This window comes from Chelon labrosus, assembly GCF_963514085.1.
Source record: "Chelon labrosus genome assembly, chromosome: 5".
Classification (NCBI taxonomy): Eukaryota; Metazoa; Chordata; class Actinopteri; order Mugiliformes; family Mugilidae; genus Chelon; species Chelon labrosus.
In genome coordinates, this window is record NC_140341.1 from 30,815,930 (window position 1) to 30,834,059 (window position 18,130).

At 40.3% G+C, this 18,130-nt stretch overlaps 1 protein-coding gene across 1 annotated transcript in view; it reads left to right on the forward strand.

The window, feature by feature from the left end:
• tfpia (tissue factor pathway inhibitor a) overlaps positions 1-18,130 on the forward strand; it is a 46,731-nt gene that overhangs the window by 17,061 nt on the left and 11,540 nt on the right. Inside the window, exon 2 of the mRNA XM_084545552.1 lies at positions 8,301-8,504. Within this exon, the coding sequence (XP_084401678.1) occupies positions 8,301-8,504 (204 nt within the window). The remainder of the gene's footprint in view (positions 1-8,300; positions 8,505-18,130) is intronic.

The window sequence follows — 18,130 nt, forward strand, 5'->3', positions numbered from 1 at the left end:
GTGGGAAAAAACAAGTGTAACACAATACCACCATACTCACTAGCTTGACTCTACAAAACAGTTCCAGTTTTCCTTTCCTCACAAAAATAATCTGCCTCAGTTTTCATTTTTGACCCAGTGAAAGTATGTAGTGGTGTATTTATGTACATAATCTCCCCTCTGCCTTTATATTCTTATTTTCGTTGCATTTTGCTGTGCTTGAGACATTAGACTACAGCCATTGGGAAGTGTCTAGCCTCCAACCAATGACTGAGGTGTAAGAGCAGAACCACATCATGGTCTATAGACATACTGAAGCATGCTAAATTCACACAAGATCCCACAATGTGGCACCTACTTGAAGGGTTGTGTGCAGGTGTGGGCTTGTTTATTTTTTACTTTAGAACATAAATGCTGTGAAACAATCAGAAAGAAACATTTTATTTCTTACTCAGCTCCCTCTCTTCATTCACTCTCAAGCTCACCGAGTCAATGTTCAAATGGTGTGTATAGAAATAGCAACAACAGTTGCCATATATTATATCTTTAAACATTGTATAATGTAGTCTAATGGACAGATACTGTTTGTCCTACCCTCGCAGGGTGTTTCACTTGAACAATGCTAGACAGACAGTTAACAAGTCCTCCAATAAATACACAGGCTTGACTTGTCTGTTGCTTTGTTTGCTCTGTTTGTCAAACTGAAACATTACAAAAAATATGCAAATCAGTACAAAAGTATTTACCATTTACACTACTCAGAGCAGAACAGAGTTAGCTTTCACTAGCTAACAAAGCACATGTTTTTCTGAAACAATGAAAATGTTTACCGCATGAACATAAAACACAAAATCCTTCAAAAGTATGACAATATAGTGATATTATACACATACTTACTTACAGACACATAGTTTCCCAGCAGAAGTGTATCAGCAAGACAGCGGTGACTGTCTTGCTTGTCTGTAATCAAATGAAAACAGTTTGACTTCAAAAAATACCCCTGGCCAGTAGGTGGTAGTAAATAACAATCACTGATGCAGGCAAAACTTTTTTTTTTTTTAAATCTTATATTATAAAGATTACTTTTTAACTTATTTAACTTATACACAGTACACAGTCTATAAGTTATATTGCTTGAGCGGGCTTTATGTGATGATGGACAGAAGAATAACAGTGATGTAGTAAAACACGTCATCTAAGTGCTGTAGGGTAGAATTTGTTTACAATGAAATGCTGCCGTATGAGCGGCGAGCTGTTCTCTGTCGTGTCTGCTGTAAAGATATTGACAGCGAAGTAACTTTAAAGTGCAATGGTTAAGGCATTTGTCAGGAAGGTATAATGAAATTCCAATGGAGTGTAACCAGACTCACATTCTGATAAAAATTGAGTCGGCTATGCCATGCTACTTTACGTATGTTTCTAATTGTGCACTGGGATAGGTGTACTGTGTGCCCAAGAACATGGCTAGTGGTATTTCTTAACTGGGCCATCAAGACCCCATTTGAGAAGGTTGTTGTATTTTTCTCAAATAATTTATCCTGAAGCATTAGTGTACGTCTTTGAGGATTATCAAACAGGCTGCAACTAAAACTGCCTGCCTCACCCATTCCCTGCAACAGCTGGAGACTTACCAGAGTTAGATTTGGCACTTTAGTAGCATTACAAGTAAACTTACTGTAGTGTTCAAACTTACTTCAATGATATCTTTGTGCACATGAGGATTTTCAATTGATAAATGTAGAGGTAGATACTTCTGGCATGCTTTTGTCACACACACTCAACACACGCATCTTCCACTATGACACATTCATTAATTAATTCATTCTATTCTAAAATATTCTTCTGCACCCCAGAGGATGTCTGGCTGTATTTGGATATAGAGCACCAAACTGAGATTGGATCTGGAGACGCATGTTTAATGCCCGGTCTGAACACAAGTTCCTAAAGCTGGTCACTTGCGATCGTATAGACCAGATCGGATCTTAATGCAAGGTCTGAACAAGCCCTTACATCGCAGGCCTATTAAAACTGGCACGCTCAGTGCACCCTTTTGGTTGGCTCTGACTGAGTGTTGCAAGCCAACATCACTTTTATTTAGTGGAATTTGTACTTGTAAACAAATTGAAATAACCTCAGGTGTACCTTTAAACTCCCGGATGATGCCACTGGTTGCTGATTGCTGCCAGTACACTTTTTGTACATTTTTTTTCTTTAAGCAGTTTTTTCCATGAATGTCTTTCTCTCATGTGGGTTGAGGCTACAGATGACAAAACCCCAAGAGATAACATAACTGGGGCAATTCTGTGATATTTTTCTGTTGTCTTGTTTCTATCTCTCTCCCTTTCTCCAGCTTGTTATTTGTGCATCATGCTGTCAACTGTCACCCTTATGATCAGCATTGAGCTGTTTCTTGTTGTTTGCTGCTTCGTTGCTACTGTACAGTTGGTAATTCAATCCCCTTTGCAAAGAGACCTAGAAATGAAGATATAGTATCTAATCTTCTGGTACATCAAACAAGTTGGGACAGGGCCTCAAAGAAACTCAGCCTGCCCAGATCAAGAATTACAGGGGTGCTTGGCACACTACACATGTTGAGCAACTCGGATCTTTATCCAAATGTGTGCGTGAGCAAACCTTGGCCAAGCTGAACCTGTCAGCAATACTTGGGAGACCAGTGGTCAATGGAAATTTGATGAATCTCTCTACTCAGCATGGTCCATAATTCAAGGGGCTGGCTCGTTGGTTGATTGGGTTCCAAGGATTTTGCTGATGCATTCTGTGAACAGCACTGTATTTACTTACCCTCTGTTCAACAAAGAGGAGGTTTCCTGATGACAGATGTGGAGTTTTGGGTGGATTTGTAGGTTTATCTAAAAGCTTGTTTGCATTCAGAGCTGGTTTGAGAAGAGTGTGTGTGTAAGGCCTCATCCACACGTACGAAAACGATCTTTTCGCCCTCCGTTTTACCTGGCATCGTTTCAAGAATATCTGCGTCCACACGGATCCGTTTCAACACGACTGAAAACGCTACTTCATATTCCAGGCCTATAGGTGGCGCTGTTTCAGTTTCAGAAATTCACCAAAAACGGCTTTATAAGAAACCAAACTCAAGGAGAAATGATATTTTGCCCTGGTAACCATAATAGGCTCAATATCTTCTCCAGCAGGAACACGAGCATATAGTCCGCCATTGTTGTTGATGTTGTTATGAGACGTCTCGCGGGATATAAGAGGTGGAAGGCTGCTCGAGGGGTGTGGCGATGACATCATCGAAACGCACTTCTCCGTTTTCGCCGTTTTCGCCGTCCCCACAAAAACGCAAGAGGTGCGTTTGCGAATTTTTCCACCCTGGGACCCGGTTTCAGAAAAGTGCGTTTTAGGGCAATGCGTTTACAGGATTCGTGTGGACGATCAGCCAAAACGATGCAAAACATCTGCGTTTAGACTAAAAAGCGTCTCTGTGTGGACGGCCCCTAAGATTAAGATTAATTGTTTGTTTGGGCTATTCCATTCCATGTCAAATTTATTTTTCTTCTTTTGCTCAAAGATGAATTAATATGCCGGAGATGTCCAAAATCGTAGAGCAACTCATGATGAGGGGTCATTCGAAAAATTGCATAGTGATTCTATAATTACAGATACATACCATGTCCATGGGGTGTATTTATCAATCAGACTAAATATTCATTTCAAGCAATGACCAATGTTATACTGGGTGATATTTCTCTTTCTTTTAATACAGAACACGTTCTGTAATTTATTTAGCAAAAAATGCAAATTATATACCGGAATTTGCAGTTTTTGTAATGTCCGATTTCATACATTTCAAGTTTGCTCTTCAAAATTAACCCTAGAAGACATGTTTGTGTATATTATTTTCAGCATTATTTTTTCAAAATAATCATTAAAACATGATAAAGGTGTTTTTAAAACTATTTGAATCCTTAAAAAGCATAAAATTATTCACTTTGTGTGTGTCCGAGAAATCTTCGTCAACTATGTTACCCATTGATATCACCCCTATAAATCAGCAATTTTTTGCTCCAAATTCAAATAAGCAACAAAGCAACAGATGCAATGCCCTTTTTGGCGGGAATTCTGAAGACAGTGTGGTAAATTTCAACTCCTCCTTTTCAATATTTCATCAAAATGATTGTCTGCATATGGAGTGGATTAATTGTTCGTCAACTATATTATCAACATTTTCTTGTGTATTTACCTTAGATGTTATAATCAACAAAATGTAAAGAAAGTACATAGAAATATGAGTTGATCAAGGTCATATGGTGACATGTTTAAGGTCTGTTGGGCCTAAAATGGGCCTAAAATGGAGGAAATGTCAACTATGTTACCTGTCAATTGTGTTACCCATCAAGTGTAACACAATTGACAGGGAATAACACGGTTGACAATGTTGTCAGGGTTACTGGGTTTATGCTTATTAAGTCTGTTGATTAAAAAAACATTAACTTGATTAAATTGTTACTACACAGAAATTAAACGATAATATATAAAATAATAAGGTAGTAATTACATAAATACATAATACACTAAATAAATACACTCAAATCATGAGTGATACTTATCAGGGAAGAAGTCAGCTGATCTGAAACCATTCATTAACTATTGTTATTAAAATTACTTAGGTGACTGGAAGTGTAATTACATAGTAATTAGGGTACATAAAACATGATTTGAATGATACAGGGATTAACTCAACAATATTATCCATACACTGAATAAATCCTTACACTCTACCTAGACTTAACGACAACCATATAGATATTTTCCATTCCACCCTATAGCCTACTCATATTAACAAACAGTGATTTCATGTATCATTTTGATATGTTTCAGTGATTTGAAATGACAGTTCCCTGATGACATATGTAATTTTAGCCCTATCAATTATGCTATACACTATTACTAAACAGAGTCATTTCTGGTCTAGAGAGATGAGGTTATCTGCTTGTAGGGTTAGGTTATAATAACCCTAATATAGAACCCTATTAAATGTACTTCATATTTGTTTTCCAGTTGTAAAGCAGACTTCCACAGGGCTCTGGGCAGTCTCACTGCCATAGCTGAATAGGATTCATAGGGTTTCCTCTTACAGAAACTGGCATCTAAAGATTGAACCAGGGTGAAATTTATTATATTTAAAAATGAATAAATAAATGAACAATTAAAAATGGTTGATAATGTACAAACTAAGGGGGGCTCACACTTAATTTGTTGTTCTGAAACCTGTCTGATTGCGTTGTCTTGTGATCACAAGCAGAATCAAGGTTAAATGCAATACTGTATGAATTACTTCCTGATCCAAAACAAAAAGTCGTCATGAAAAGTAACAAACTTGTCATGATAAAATGAATATTAATATTTCTCAACTGATCTATGCTATTGATGTAATTTCTGTATGATTCTAATAATTTCACTTTTATTATCAAAATTTGAGAATTTGTCTATTTCTTGTACAGGGGAGAGACATGGATTGTGTAATCCCTCTCAAAATGGGTTTAGCATGTGCAATTGGTGCATTCTGCTATCACTATGTCACCAAGGTTTGTTGATATGTTCTCACTTTCCATAGTCTAGCTAATGAATTTCACATATAGGTAAAACACATTTAGTCTACAAAATCAAGCAAGTACCAACTGAATGGTGAATTTAAGCTACTCTATTGGGTTCTTATATTTGTGAATCCGAATAGGAACCTCACCGCATGTCTCCAATGGGAAAATGCTCTTAATGACATCAAGTTAATGGCATCTTTTAACATTGTTGGCATTTCAAGGGAATACACTACATCATAAGCATGCAAGGTTGCCTTGCTGAGAAAATGTTTTAATTCGGTTCTTATCATTGTCTTTCTGTGGACTGACTCCTAATTCCTCTGCCTGGATATTGAACACGAATGATAATTGAACACAAATGATAATAGAACACAGTGGTTTTTGTACTTTCGTTGGTCTCAGGTGAGAGGAGCTGAAATCAATAGGAAGGACCTGTTTTCTTACCTATGCTTGGACAGGAAAATTCTATTTATAAGAGAACATTTTCACAAAGACCAGTCTACACCATGTCTGTACTGTTCCCTAAGGAGTACTGCTCTGATGCAACCTTGAAAGTTTTACGCATTCAAGAATGAAGAAGAGTGTAACTTGTAATGATTTGCTCAGTAAAGTTTGTTTTAGTAATGTTCTGCACAAGTTGAGGTTACTCTTCCAAAATGGGTTAAGTACCACACAGAGACCCACATCACCTGCATTGGTGTGTAATTTCTCCCCTGCAATAAGACCCAGTCTGATACTGCTTATCAGCCATGACAAGCAGAGAGTAAATGAAAAATAGCGCAAAAGTCTCTGCAGGGAAGCCCCACTGACCTCACACCAAGCAAAAGGTCTGGTGGTAGGAAGGAAATGGGGGAGTATTTGATCTGTGCCCCCAATGCCTGGTTCTAAGTTGGAAATAGATGGGTAAAGGAGGATGGCCGGCTGAAGTGGTGGTCTACTGCCCTCATTACCTTGCCTGGCAGAGGGACTGTTTGTTGACTGTGGTGCTGATAGCAGAGAAGAGAGCAGGGTGGCTCCCATTAGGATATATTTAGATGGAACTTTATAGTTACAAGAATGAACCTTAATGCTCGTTTTTCAAGCTCTCCAGTCATCTCCAGTCACATGAGGAAAAAAAAATAACTGGATGATGATTAAACCGCCAGAGTTAAATTTTATGTCAGTGCTCCTAAAAAGTGATGGAACAATGATAAATTGTTTTGAAGGTATTATAGAAATTACATTACAGTCATATTAATTCAGCTTAGTTTCTGATTTTTTCCAGCATCCTTAAGTGCTGCAGTAGTTTAGTCTGAATCATATAGTCATAGAGTGACTGACCAACAAACTGCAGTGTCTGCTCTAGCATTGCTGAGCCAGCACCAGCATAGTCGGTATGGCTAATCTTATTCAAGATGATTACCATATGCCAAGCTCAAACTGTAAGATTTGAGTTGTGATTTCTCTGTCATAGACAGACACTCAGACAAAATATCCCAGATTGTGGCTCCGCCAGTGCCTGTCACAGATGGTTGCTAGGATAAAGCAGCCAGAGACACATACTCACTCTGGGAATGCAGCCATCCTGGTCCATAGTATATTCTGGCATGCTCAAAATTATTGCCATAAAATTGGAGAATTGGCGATATAGGTAGAATGTTTTTTCATTTGTGTGAGGTTGTGTGAGTATTGATCTGGGAGACAAGAGGCCTCTTCATTTTACGGCAGGCCAGCATAACAGAGACATGACCTGAAAACAGCAGGGATGATGCAAAAAGACAGTTATTACTGACTCAGGCTGGTGTTGTACAGCCTGATGGCAGCTGGAATGAATGACCTGCGGTAGCATTCCTTCTTGCAGCGTGGATGCAGCAGTCTGCTGCTGAAGGAGCTGCTTAGGTCTGAAATGGTAAATGGTAAATGGCCTTGCTTTTATATAGCGCTTTTCTACCTATTAGTACTCAAAGCGCTTTACAGTCATAGACACATCTACCCATTCGCTCACACAAGCACACACACATTCACACACCAGTGCCAAGCACTGGGAGCAACTGGGGGTTCAGTGTCTTGCTCAAGGACACTTCGGCATGTGGCACATTCCGGGGATTGAACCGCTAACCCTCTGGTAAATTTTTTATTTTTTATTTTAATTTTTAAATACGTCTAAGAATTAGATTTTTTTCTGAGCGTAATGTACACTTCACGTGTTCGTTCTTGCCTTTTATCTCAATAAGGTTAAAGTAGTACCTATACTTCCACCTTGAAAACGACATATTTACCTCTGAATGCTCCAAACTCTCCATTGCTGCAGGCTATCTCTGATCGCTTGTGTGATACTGCTATGCACGGTTTGTGTGTAAACAACACCCAGCCAACTGAACACTGCCCTGCCGCTGATTGGCTTACCATCTTACCCCACCTTAGCCAATCATCATCACTTATGCGGCTACCGCCCCCACCCCACCCCACCCAGAGGAAAAAAAAAAAAAAACTATTTTAACGCCCATCACTGGTTATCAGGTAGTTTTTTAAAACAAAATTAGCCTTCCATCAGTGCTAGCAACGTGCTATCATATTCCTCCATATTGATAGCCGTTAGCCGAGCTCTGACGTGTGCATCAGTGTTATCGGTATACCAGGAAATCGTGCACTGACAAAAGTTCCGCCTTGTTTGGAATGCAAACTCCGTTCATTATTTTAACGTGCCTCAGCACTGAGTCTCACAAGAAGCATGTGTCTAAAAGTTGTCTTCCTGTCCCTTCTCAGCACATGGAGCACAACCTGAGCTTTTCATCTTCGATGAGTTGTGCGCCCTGAAGGAAGAACCAGGACCATGCAAGGCTATCAAGGACAGATTCTTCTTCGATGTCAACACGGGACGCTGTCAGAACTTTGAATATGGAGGCTGTGGTGGAAACGCCAACAATTTCGAGACCTTGGAACAGTGTGAAGAAACGTGTGTCGTTACAGGTGAGTGTGACCTTTCGACACCCCCAACATCTGTGATACAAAGGGATATAAAAGGATTGTTTTTCATAATGCCACTACATAGGACAAGGACGTATTATAACTTTGGATTGTTATGTTGTTGTTACCAAATGATCAGTTTTGTTTCAAGTGTTGTTTCCTAATTAGACTTTATTGCCACCTTGGGCATAAAATCCTAATATAAATTTTGTTGGTATGCAGCTAATATTGGGAACATCTGTGCCAAAAGCATCTGGTTAATGTACTAAATAAGGGAACTTCTGATGAAAGTGGTCAGTATCGTATTAGTTATAGGTTGCAAACACTAAACGGATCATAAATTAAGGCAGAATTAATTGACAGAGTGCTCAAACTTATACCAGCTGGATTTCTCAACTCTCATTTAAGTGTCCTCAGACTGAGAATGGATTTTAAATGTCTTATTCCATCCCAACACTAAATATATTGGACAAACACTCTACAGCAACAGATGCTGAATGTATAATACGCCATCATGGGGTGGAGTATATATAGGACACCACTTCTGACATATTCCTCATGTTAGTTAATGATGTGAAACAACATGACTTGGCATTTTACTCATGTGCTGTTAGATGAAACCTGGCTGGGATGTGTGTGTACTTAGGAAACCTGTTTCTAAAGTAACAAAGGATCACATAGCCAGCTTGAGTGACTTTGAGAATGGCACGTGTGTCCATTATTGACCACTGAAGACATAAGACAATAATGCTTGGTTTGCAAAGCCTTTAATGGGTAGTTTATCCCAAAATCAAACCTGCAACAAGGGCAACAGGTCTATCTTAAAGATGTTTCAGCACTCCTCCAAGTAGAATATTTTGTTTCAAAGGACTAGTGGGGAGTTGGGGTATGAAAAGGATCTGTGGGTCATGCCAGCTGGAAACTGAAGATTCAAGATTCAAGATTCTTTATTGTCAGATACTCCGTAACAATGCAGCACCATTACCAGTACTGAAATTCTTGAAGCATGGCACCCACTCCACTTCACAGAAGCAAAGTACAGCTGCCATACCCAGCCAGGAAACTCTCGATGGTGCACCTGTAAAAGTTGGAGAGTATCTTGGTTTCCATGCAAAACCTCCTCAGACACCGCAGGAAGAAGAGGCGCTGTCTAGCTGCTTTTACGATGCTGGCCGTGCAGTGTGACCTGCTGAGACCCTCACTGATCTTAATCCCCAGGAACCTGAAGCAGCTGACTCTTTTCACTGCTACACCCTTGAGGTAGATGGGAGCATGTCCTCCTCCCTGAAGCCTCCTGTAGTCCACAATCATCTCCTTGCTGACGTTGAGCAGGAGGTTATTGGCTGTGCACCATGATGACAGATCTCTAACCTCCTCTCTGTAGGATGACTCATCACAGCTCGTGATGCAGCCAAGCTGTGCTTGGACGTACAGTCATGTGTATGGAAATGAGCAGAGGGCTGAGGACACATCCTTGGGGGGCCCCAGTGCTCAGGTTCATTGTGGTGGTGGTGGAGGTGGAGTTGGCGATCTGTACCTTCTGTGGTCTGTTCGTCAGGAAATCCAGGATCCATCTGCGCAGGGAGGGACTGATGTTTAGGTCCCTGAGCTTAATGATGAGTTTGGATGGGACTATGCAATTGAAGGCAGAGCTGAAGTCGATGAATAGCATTCGCATGTAAGTGTTCCTCTGATCCAGGTGAGAGAGGACCGTGTGCAGTGCAAATGATATTACATTGTCCAAGGATCAGTTTGGCCTGTAGGCAAACTGTAGCGGATCCTGTGTTGTGGGCAGGGAGGAAGAGATGTGAGCTTTGACTGTCCTCCCAAAGCACTTAAATATAGTGGAGGTGAGTGCTATTGGGCAAAAATCATTTAAGCAGCTCACATTTGGCTTTTTGTACAGGGATGATGGTTGTTTTCTTGAAACATATGGGGACTATAGACTGATGGAGGGAAAGGTTGAAAATGACATCTGCCAGTTCATTTGCACAAGCTTTGAGCACACTGCCTGGGATGTTATCTGGTCCAGGGACTTTATGTGCATTAACCCTTTTCAGACTTTTGCACACAAATCAGACCGGGTTACCTGGAATGGGCAATTGTCCTGTTCCAACAGCACCTCCAGCTGGCTTTTGTATTCAAAGCGAGCATAGAAGGAGTTCAGCTCCTCAGGTAGAGAAGCAGGCACCTCCCCCATGCTCCAGCTCTTTCCCTTGTAGTCTGTGATGGTCCTGAGCCCTCTCCATATGTGTCTGCTGTTAGAGCCACTGTAAAATGCCTCTATTTTGTCCCTGTATTGTCTTTTTGCAGATTTTATGGACTTTCTGAGGTCACATGGGGCTTTCCTGTACTCACTGGGGTTGCTGGCGTGAAAAGCTGCTGTCCGTGCTCTGAGCGCTGAGTGGACTGCACCGTTAACCCACGGCTTCTGGTTGGGATATGTCTGTGTGGTCACTCGCAGCACAAGTCATCAGTGCATTTACTGATGTATCCCGTAACGTGCTCTGTGTACTCGCTGATGCAGCAAGCGCTGTTTTGTCCGCATCATGGGCTGTTCACGCTTTAGTCTCTGCCTATAGGATGGTAGCAGCAGGACAGCAGAGTGATCTGATTTGCAGAGGGCCGGACAGCGGCGGGCTTTGTAGGCGTGTCTGAACAGAGTGTAAACATGGTCCAGGATGTTGTCGCCACAGGTTAGAAACTCCACATGTTGATGATATTTCAGCAGTACCCTCCACAGGTTGGCTTTGTTGAAGTTGCCAGCCATGATAAAAGCAGCCTCTGGTTGTGAGGTCTCTTGTTGGTCGATAACTCTGTACAGCTCCTCCATATAAACAGTGGTAGGAACCACTGGTGAACTCCCTGGGCAAATAAAACAGTCTGCATGAGATCGTTAGATGTTCAAGATCAGGGGAGCAACCTGACGATATAGTTTTACTGTCCACACACCACCGATTGTTTACCATAATGCAGACACCTCCCCCTTGTTGAATGAATGGAGAGGCCTCTGGCTGGTATAATGGTGAGGTCTGGGACCGAGGGGTCGAGCCACGTCTCGGTGAAAACAAAGCTGTTACAGTTCTTTATGTCCCGATGAAAGGCCAGTCGAGCTCTTAGTTCATCCAGTTTGTTTTCAGATGACTGAACATTTGCTAGAAGAACGCTAGGGAGTGGAGGGTGATGTTGTCCTTTTCCTCCGCCAGTGTTTTAGTCCAGGTAAGTTACGCCGTATGACTAGGGTCTGCAATGACCAGAATTAATTGGAGGAATTTCATTTTTTAGATAAATCTTGACCTGAATGACTGAGAACCTTCACAGACAATAGGTACTATTGCTATGCCTATCCAATATTTAATTTGAGCAAGATGCATATGAAGTTTACAATGATATTGTTGGCAGATTTAGAAAAATAAATATTTTCAGTGAGTATACTTGAGTATATACTGAGTAGAAAGCCACCTGTTGGGAGCTGCTTTATTTATCCTTGTACACCCTATCTCCCGCCACCTTTAGTGTTATTATTTAATGGCTACAAACTTGTCTTTATGCCGAGACTGAAGCTATAGCATTCAGATCCCTGCTTTAAGGTTAGAATCCACAACAAAATGTTATATATGCAGAGGAAATGGAGGTGCAGGCTAGCAAGTTTTGCTTTTATATAGCATTTATAGTATATATTTTGCTTTTTTTTTATGTGCATCATGACCTGGACTTGACAGTAGATAGGCAGTAGATATACTGTATCTGTCAAATAAGTGGAGAAAAAAATGTCAACGACTTCCCTTCCAGGACCAAAGAAATATTTGAGTAAATTACCTTTGATTTGTACTTAAGTACAGTTCTTGCATAAATGCATTTACTGAAAATGTCCTGTTAATCTGTGTGTTCCACAAAGGTATACAGTAATAGGTAAACCTTTCTAAACCCAACTTCAAAGCCAGTAGCCAAAATTCTGCTGTAGGAAGGAGCTACTTTTAACAGAGGTGTCTTAGTCGTGAGAAGTCTGCGCCCCACAAATAATGGTGTTGGTGCTTGTTATTGAATCTCCAACTACTGCTTTAGTACTTTAAGTTAGTAAGTCAGGTACACCTACAGCAACACCCTTTTTTATATCGTCCTCTTTAGAAACTCAGCCACACCTCTCTGGTACGTTGAGGAGAATCTTTACAGATCTGGTGTACATAGTTACTGTTGTTAAGCTGTGATTGGAGAGTCACTGTTCTTGGATGGGGTTAGTAGTTGTGAACAAAACAAACTGCTTTATTTAGAAAAAAAACAAAGCAGTCCAAAGGTGAAAGGGATACTCCCACATCATGTAGAACAGGTGGTAATCTTTAAAGTACAGGCAATATAACGGGTTGCCTGTGTATTACATCTGTTTAGCGCTTGTGTGCCAGACTTGATCTATATCTCCTTGATCTGTGCTGCATGAATAATTTAAGATAGTTGTGCATTCGCATAGCAAAAACTTGCTGCAAAAGATCCAGATTATTTTTTTTTTTGGGGGGGGGGCGGTGAAATGGAAAAATGTAGCTGAAAATACTTATGAATGGGTGGGGAGACAAGCTCTGACAGTGTTGCCAGGTAAAAGCTGTGTTCAAAATGCAGAGGAAAACTTCCAGATTTTCAAAGCAACAACGCAGTTCTCTCAGACAACCCTAAAAAAATCTATTTTCATATTTGTTAGCATTAACAATATGCATCTAGCTGATGTAATGTACTATGTGTTGTTTGTTTTATTTTAATTTACAACATCATATGAACAGCATGCAATAGGACTACATAAATCTTAGCAGTAGAAATTGGTAGTTGTGAAAGACGTCCCTTTTTTTATCAGATGGAAAATGTTACTCAACTTTCGTCAGTGCAATAGCTCTCCTCACCTTCATGCAGAATGCCACAAGTTTAAACATGTTCTGTGGTAGCTGTTTTCTCTGTGGTGTGGTGTGACTGAAGTTAACGGATAAACGCACTCTTACAAAGAAAAAAATATAACACTAAATCCTGGATTAGGCTCAACAGTGACATTCGACATTTAATAGCAATGCAAGAGCACCTGATGATGACTAAAAGCAGAGAGTTAAAGGCAGTTCTGAATGTGTGTGTGAAGGTGTGAGAATATGACTTGAAGATGTACTCAATAAAAAGGACATGGAACCTTTATTGATCTTTTTTTCTGAATCCTCCCTAATCAACTGGTAAAACCCAATGATATCCCCAAAGTGCAGCCTTGATAGTGAAGCAGTGCATCCTGTCACTCACCACACTGCACTTAGCATTTGTTAAGTAGGATGACGGTTATATACATCACAAATCTTCTGCTTTTGGAAAGGAATCAAAGCTGCAACAATTAGATTCACAATCACGAGTATGAAGAGTTGTTCTGCACCGACACAGTTCTGAAGCCCTTCAAGAAAGTGGAACAAAGATAATATACCAATCAGGCACAACATTATGACAGGAGAATTACATGCAATGTTCTGCATCAACATTTGGACCTGGCATTCATGTTGATGTTACTTAGACATGTGTCACCCACCTAGACCAGACCATGCACCCCCACCCCATAGCAATGACACCCCTTGATGGCAGCAGGCATCCCCAGCAGAGTGCAGCCTGAAACAGATACACACACAAAAAACAGTTTAGGAACACTTTATTCAAAAAACATTAAGAAGGTGTTGACCTGGCCTCCAAATTCACTAGATGCCAAACTGATCAAGTACCTGTGGGATGCACTGGAACAAGTCTGATTCTCAGAGACCCCTCCCCTCAACCCATAGGACCTAAAGGCCCCCCACTAACAACATTCTGTTGCCAGTGGAGTACCCAGAGAGAACCCACGCAGACACAGGGAGAACATGCAAACACAGAAAGGCCCAGTTGGCCCATGGATTTGAACCCGGAACCTTCTTGCTGTGAGGCATCAGTGCTAACCACCACACCACTGTGCCGCTCTCACTTGAAGTCAACTCAAGAAAATTTCCATTTACAGCAGAATACACATCTGTGTTTGATGATGACCCTTACAAACAGGGTCATAACACATCTAGGCACACTGTTATTCTATAGTGTGACAAATGTGTGCTTTCTCCCACTGCCAAGCAATAACTTTCCTTGTCGTATTCCATGCCATAGGATGTGTTATGCCGTCAAGGCAAGAGCATCTTGAATATCATTTACATTCTGCCCACATTTATTTGATTATGTTGACGATTTGGTTTTAAATTCAAATCCATATTTCCATTTGTGCTAACTTTGCTAACCTTTTCACGTGGAAATTGTCCGAGTTTAGGGGGGCGCAAAATCATTTCTGGAAACTGCATGCTGTTGTGTTACATTATGCCAAGAAGCTACTGCATATGTATGATTTTGGAAGTCACAACTGAAAGCTCATATTTGCCCCAAAGAGTGAATAAATGTCATAATGCAATTAAAAATGCAGTTTCTGCTGTTTATATCAAATTGCACCCCCACCCACCAGATCGGGTGGTGGGGTCCTCAGGGTCGATCAAAAATATGCAGGGGGTCCAGGACCCCAAAAAGGTTGATAACCATATTGACTAATAATTAGTCAATATAAAGTAGGTTAAGAAGATCAGGTAACAGGATATCTTTAGACAAAGAACTATAGGAGTTGCCGTCTCTTTCCGCGTGAAGAATTTGGAAACCCTATCCACAACCCGCCCCGGGAAATGACATCTAAAACCAGCCGGACGTCTTTGTCTTTCTCTTCTTTCCGCTCTCAGTTCCGCTCGTCTCTCATTCTTTAGTCTTTGCTTTTTAGTTTTTGTCTTCGTCTTCTTCTTTGCATATTTATTCACGTTTTATACTTTGTAATTTTGTCTTTCAACAACAACTTTGTTATTTGATATTTGTCTGCAACAATTTCCAAGCTCTGTTGTTTCTAGTCGAACTTTTTTTTCGACGCACAATTTTTGTACTTAACTTTTATTATAGTTAAGTTTATTCATTGTTCTATTCTGCGCGCCGAAGTATGGAGTAAGAAAGCCATCCTCAGTTAACACTCGTCGGTTTTATAAGTTATTCAGTGTAGTTTTTTGGGGACTTCAGAGCAAGGCCCAATCTCTCTTCCACAGATCAATAAACCAAGACTGTCGCCATAGCAACGAGCTGTTCCAGAAAAGCCATCCGGTTCCCACCGTCACCTACAAAGACATTGTAAACTGTACACCTACAACGAAGTGTCCCCGCTGGGTGTTTGAGTTGCAGACCACGCAACGAGTACCTGTCTACCGGTCCCAGTGGGACCTACTACTCCAGCTGTGCAGTTTCGTCACCACCTCGCAGAGCCGTTTCTTGCGAACGAGGCGAATGCTTAGGGCCCAGAAGCCACCAGGGGCCCCCAAAGCTGCATGTCTGTCCTCATCTGAGGCGAATTAAAATGTTCTGTCTTTATCTGTTGCTATCTCGTGTGTTTGTTACATACCTTATGCTTCAAAATAAACGTACCTTATAAATAAAATAAACTGCAATGATAAGCTGTGGCTGGTGTTTTTGTGGCATTATTAGGTCATATTCGTTGGACCGCACTGTCACACAGGGAGTGACGTACGAGACGTAGCCTACCGGGCCGCCGACAGGTATGATGGGAATGATTGACAGCTACTCATCTTTCCCGTTAGCGTGAATATTAAACAAAACAAACACAGTAATGACATCAAAAAGAAGTTATCTCAGTGGCGCGGAAAAACGGAAGAAAAGAAAACGGAGGACGAAAAACGGTAAAAAGATTACGATAAGGCATTTGTTGGTGATGTGGGCTGGAAAGGTGGAAAAACCTTTTTTAGAAGGTTTGTTTATTTGTCCTGCTAGCCAGCTAGCTAGCACTGGATAAATGTTAGCTAGCCATCTAATAAATGTTGTGATAAATGTTAGCTAGCTGGCTTGGATTTGTTTGTTATAAACTCAGCTTTAGTGTTTGCTTCATGAAAGCTGGCTAATATAAATTAATATATCGCATGTGAATGGACAGTCTCCCCTGACATGGAATGACTGACTGACTCCAGACCCATTTGTTATTATTATTATTATTATTATTACTACTAGTAGTAGTAGTATTACAGAGAGGGAGGGCATGTTGTTGTTTGCTCTGTCAGTGTTCAGTGGAAGTTGTCGCTCAGATATTTGACACTTAACATTATTTTAGCGTTACCTAGGATTCATTTACAAAGTTAAGTGTGTGTTTTATAGTCCTCTAATTAGAAGTGTGCTTTTTTTTATAATTTAAATCAATATTTTAAAGGTCTGTTTTTTTAAGTGATTTATAAATAGGCTATGAGGCATTGTGTTTATTATTTTAGACTATTGTGGCATCACAATGGATCATTTATCTTAGTTTTATTTCTTTAACTAGTCCAATGTGTAAATAAACGCAGAAAACTCTTTAAAGTGACAACTTTGTAATTAGGTACAAGCTCTAAAGGGACACTGTACATCACAACGTTTAATATAAAAACAGATTAATTTTAATTTTCTGTATTGCTGCCTCATCACTGCAGTTATAAAATAGGAATATGCGCTCATGATCTGTTTTGCTTGATAAGTAGCTTTGTCTTTGCAGGAGCAATTCTAAAATATTTTGGAGCTCCGGACGTTGAGTCAGAGGGATCTTCTGAACTCCTGACCAGGAAGCTCCAGGAACATCACATTCCTCATCAACCATACAAGCATCTGTCATATGAGGACATCATTGTTGTTTTGTTTTCATTCTTGCACTTAAAATAGATGTTGGTTTGTTGTATTTTTTAATTTAAAAACTCAAAATATGTTTTTTTATTGACATATAGAGGATTGTTGTTTGTATTATAGTTTTTCATCAGTTTAACTTGGCTGCGTGGCTCAACTTAAGATGTTTAATTTTAACTGTAGCCTGTTTTGCTCATGAAGTGTAATAGATTGTGGCGTCTTAGTAGACCATCTAAGGGTTAGGAATTTATTCATCGAAGTTTGATGAACTAGGGGCCCCCAAACAGCATTTTGCTTAGGGCCCCCACAAAGCTAGAAACGGCCCTGCCACCACGTCACACCAGAGCACGACAACCCTTCTCTGTCATTGTCTTCTGCTGAGAATCCTCTACGAAAAGTAGGATGAATCTTTCTGCTGCTGTTACCCGCTTGAGACAAAGAGTTGGTGTCATTACTTTGAAACTCCCCATTAATATCTTTTAGAGAAGTTTGATCAGATTAGTCGATCCGCTCCCGTTAGTTAAGCCATAATACATCTCCATCCTTCACCACCGGTCCTCAGACACTCCTAATTTGTTATTTCAGGTCTCATCATATCCACTCTATTTGATTTTACACATTCAAATATCTTATTCGTACCTCATTTATTCATAGTTGTCACTTCAGCAAATAAATATTCATTCACACCTGAGAAGTTGTCTGTGACGTCATTTTACGGCAGAGAATTAATGGTATAAATTGTGTTAAGAATTAAAGGTGCAGTAGGAAAGTCTTATAAAACTAACTTTCTGTCATATTTGCTGAAACTGACCCTATGTTCAAGTATAATTGCATGAAGCAGGTCATTTTAAAAAAAATTCGGCTCCTCTGGTCCCACCTAGAGCCTGTAACGCGATTTGCAAGACATCGAACGCTCC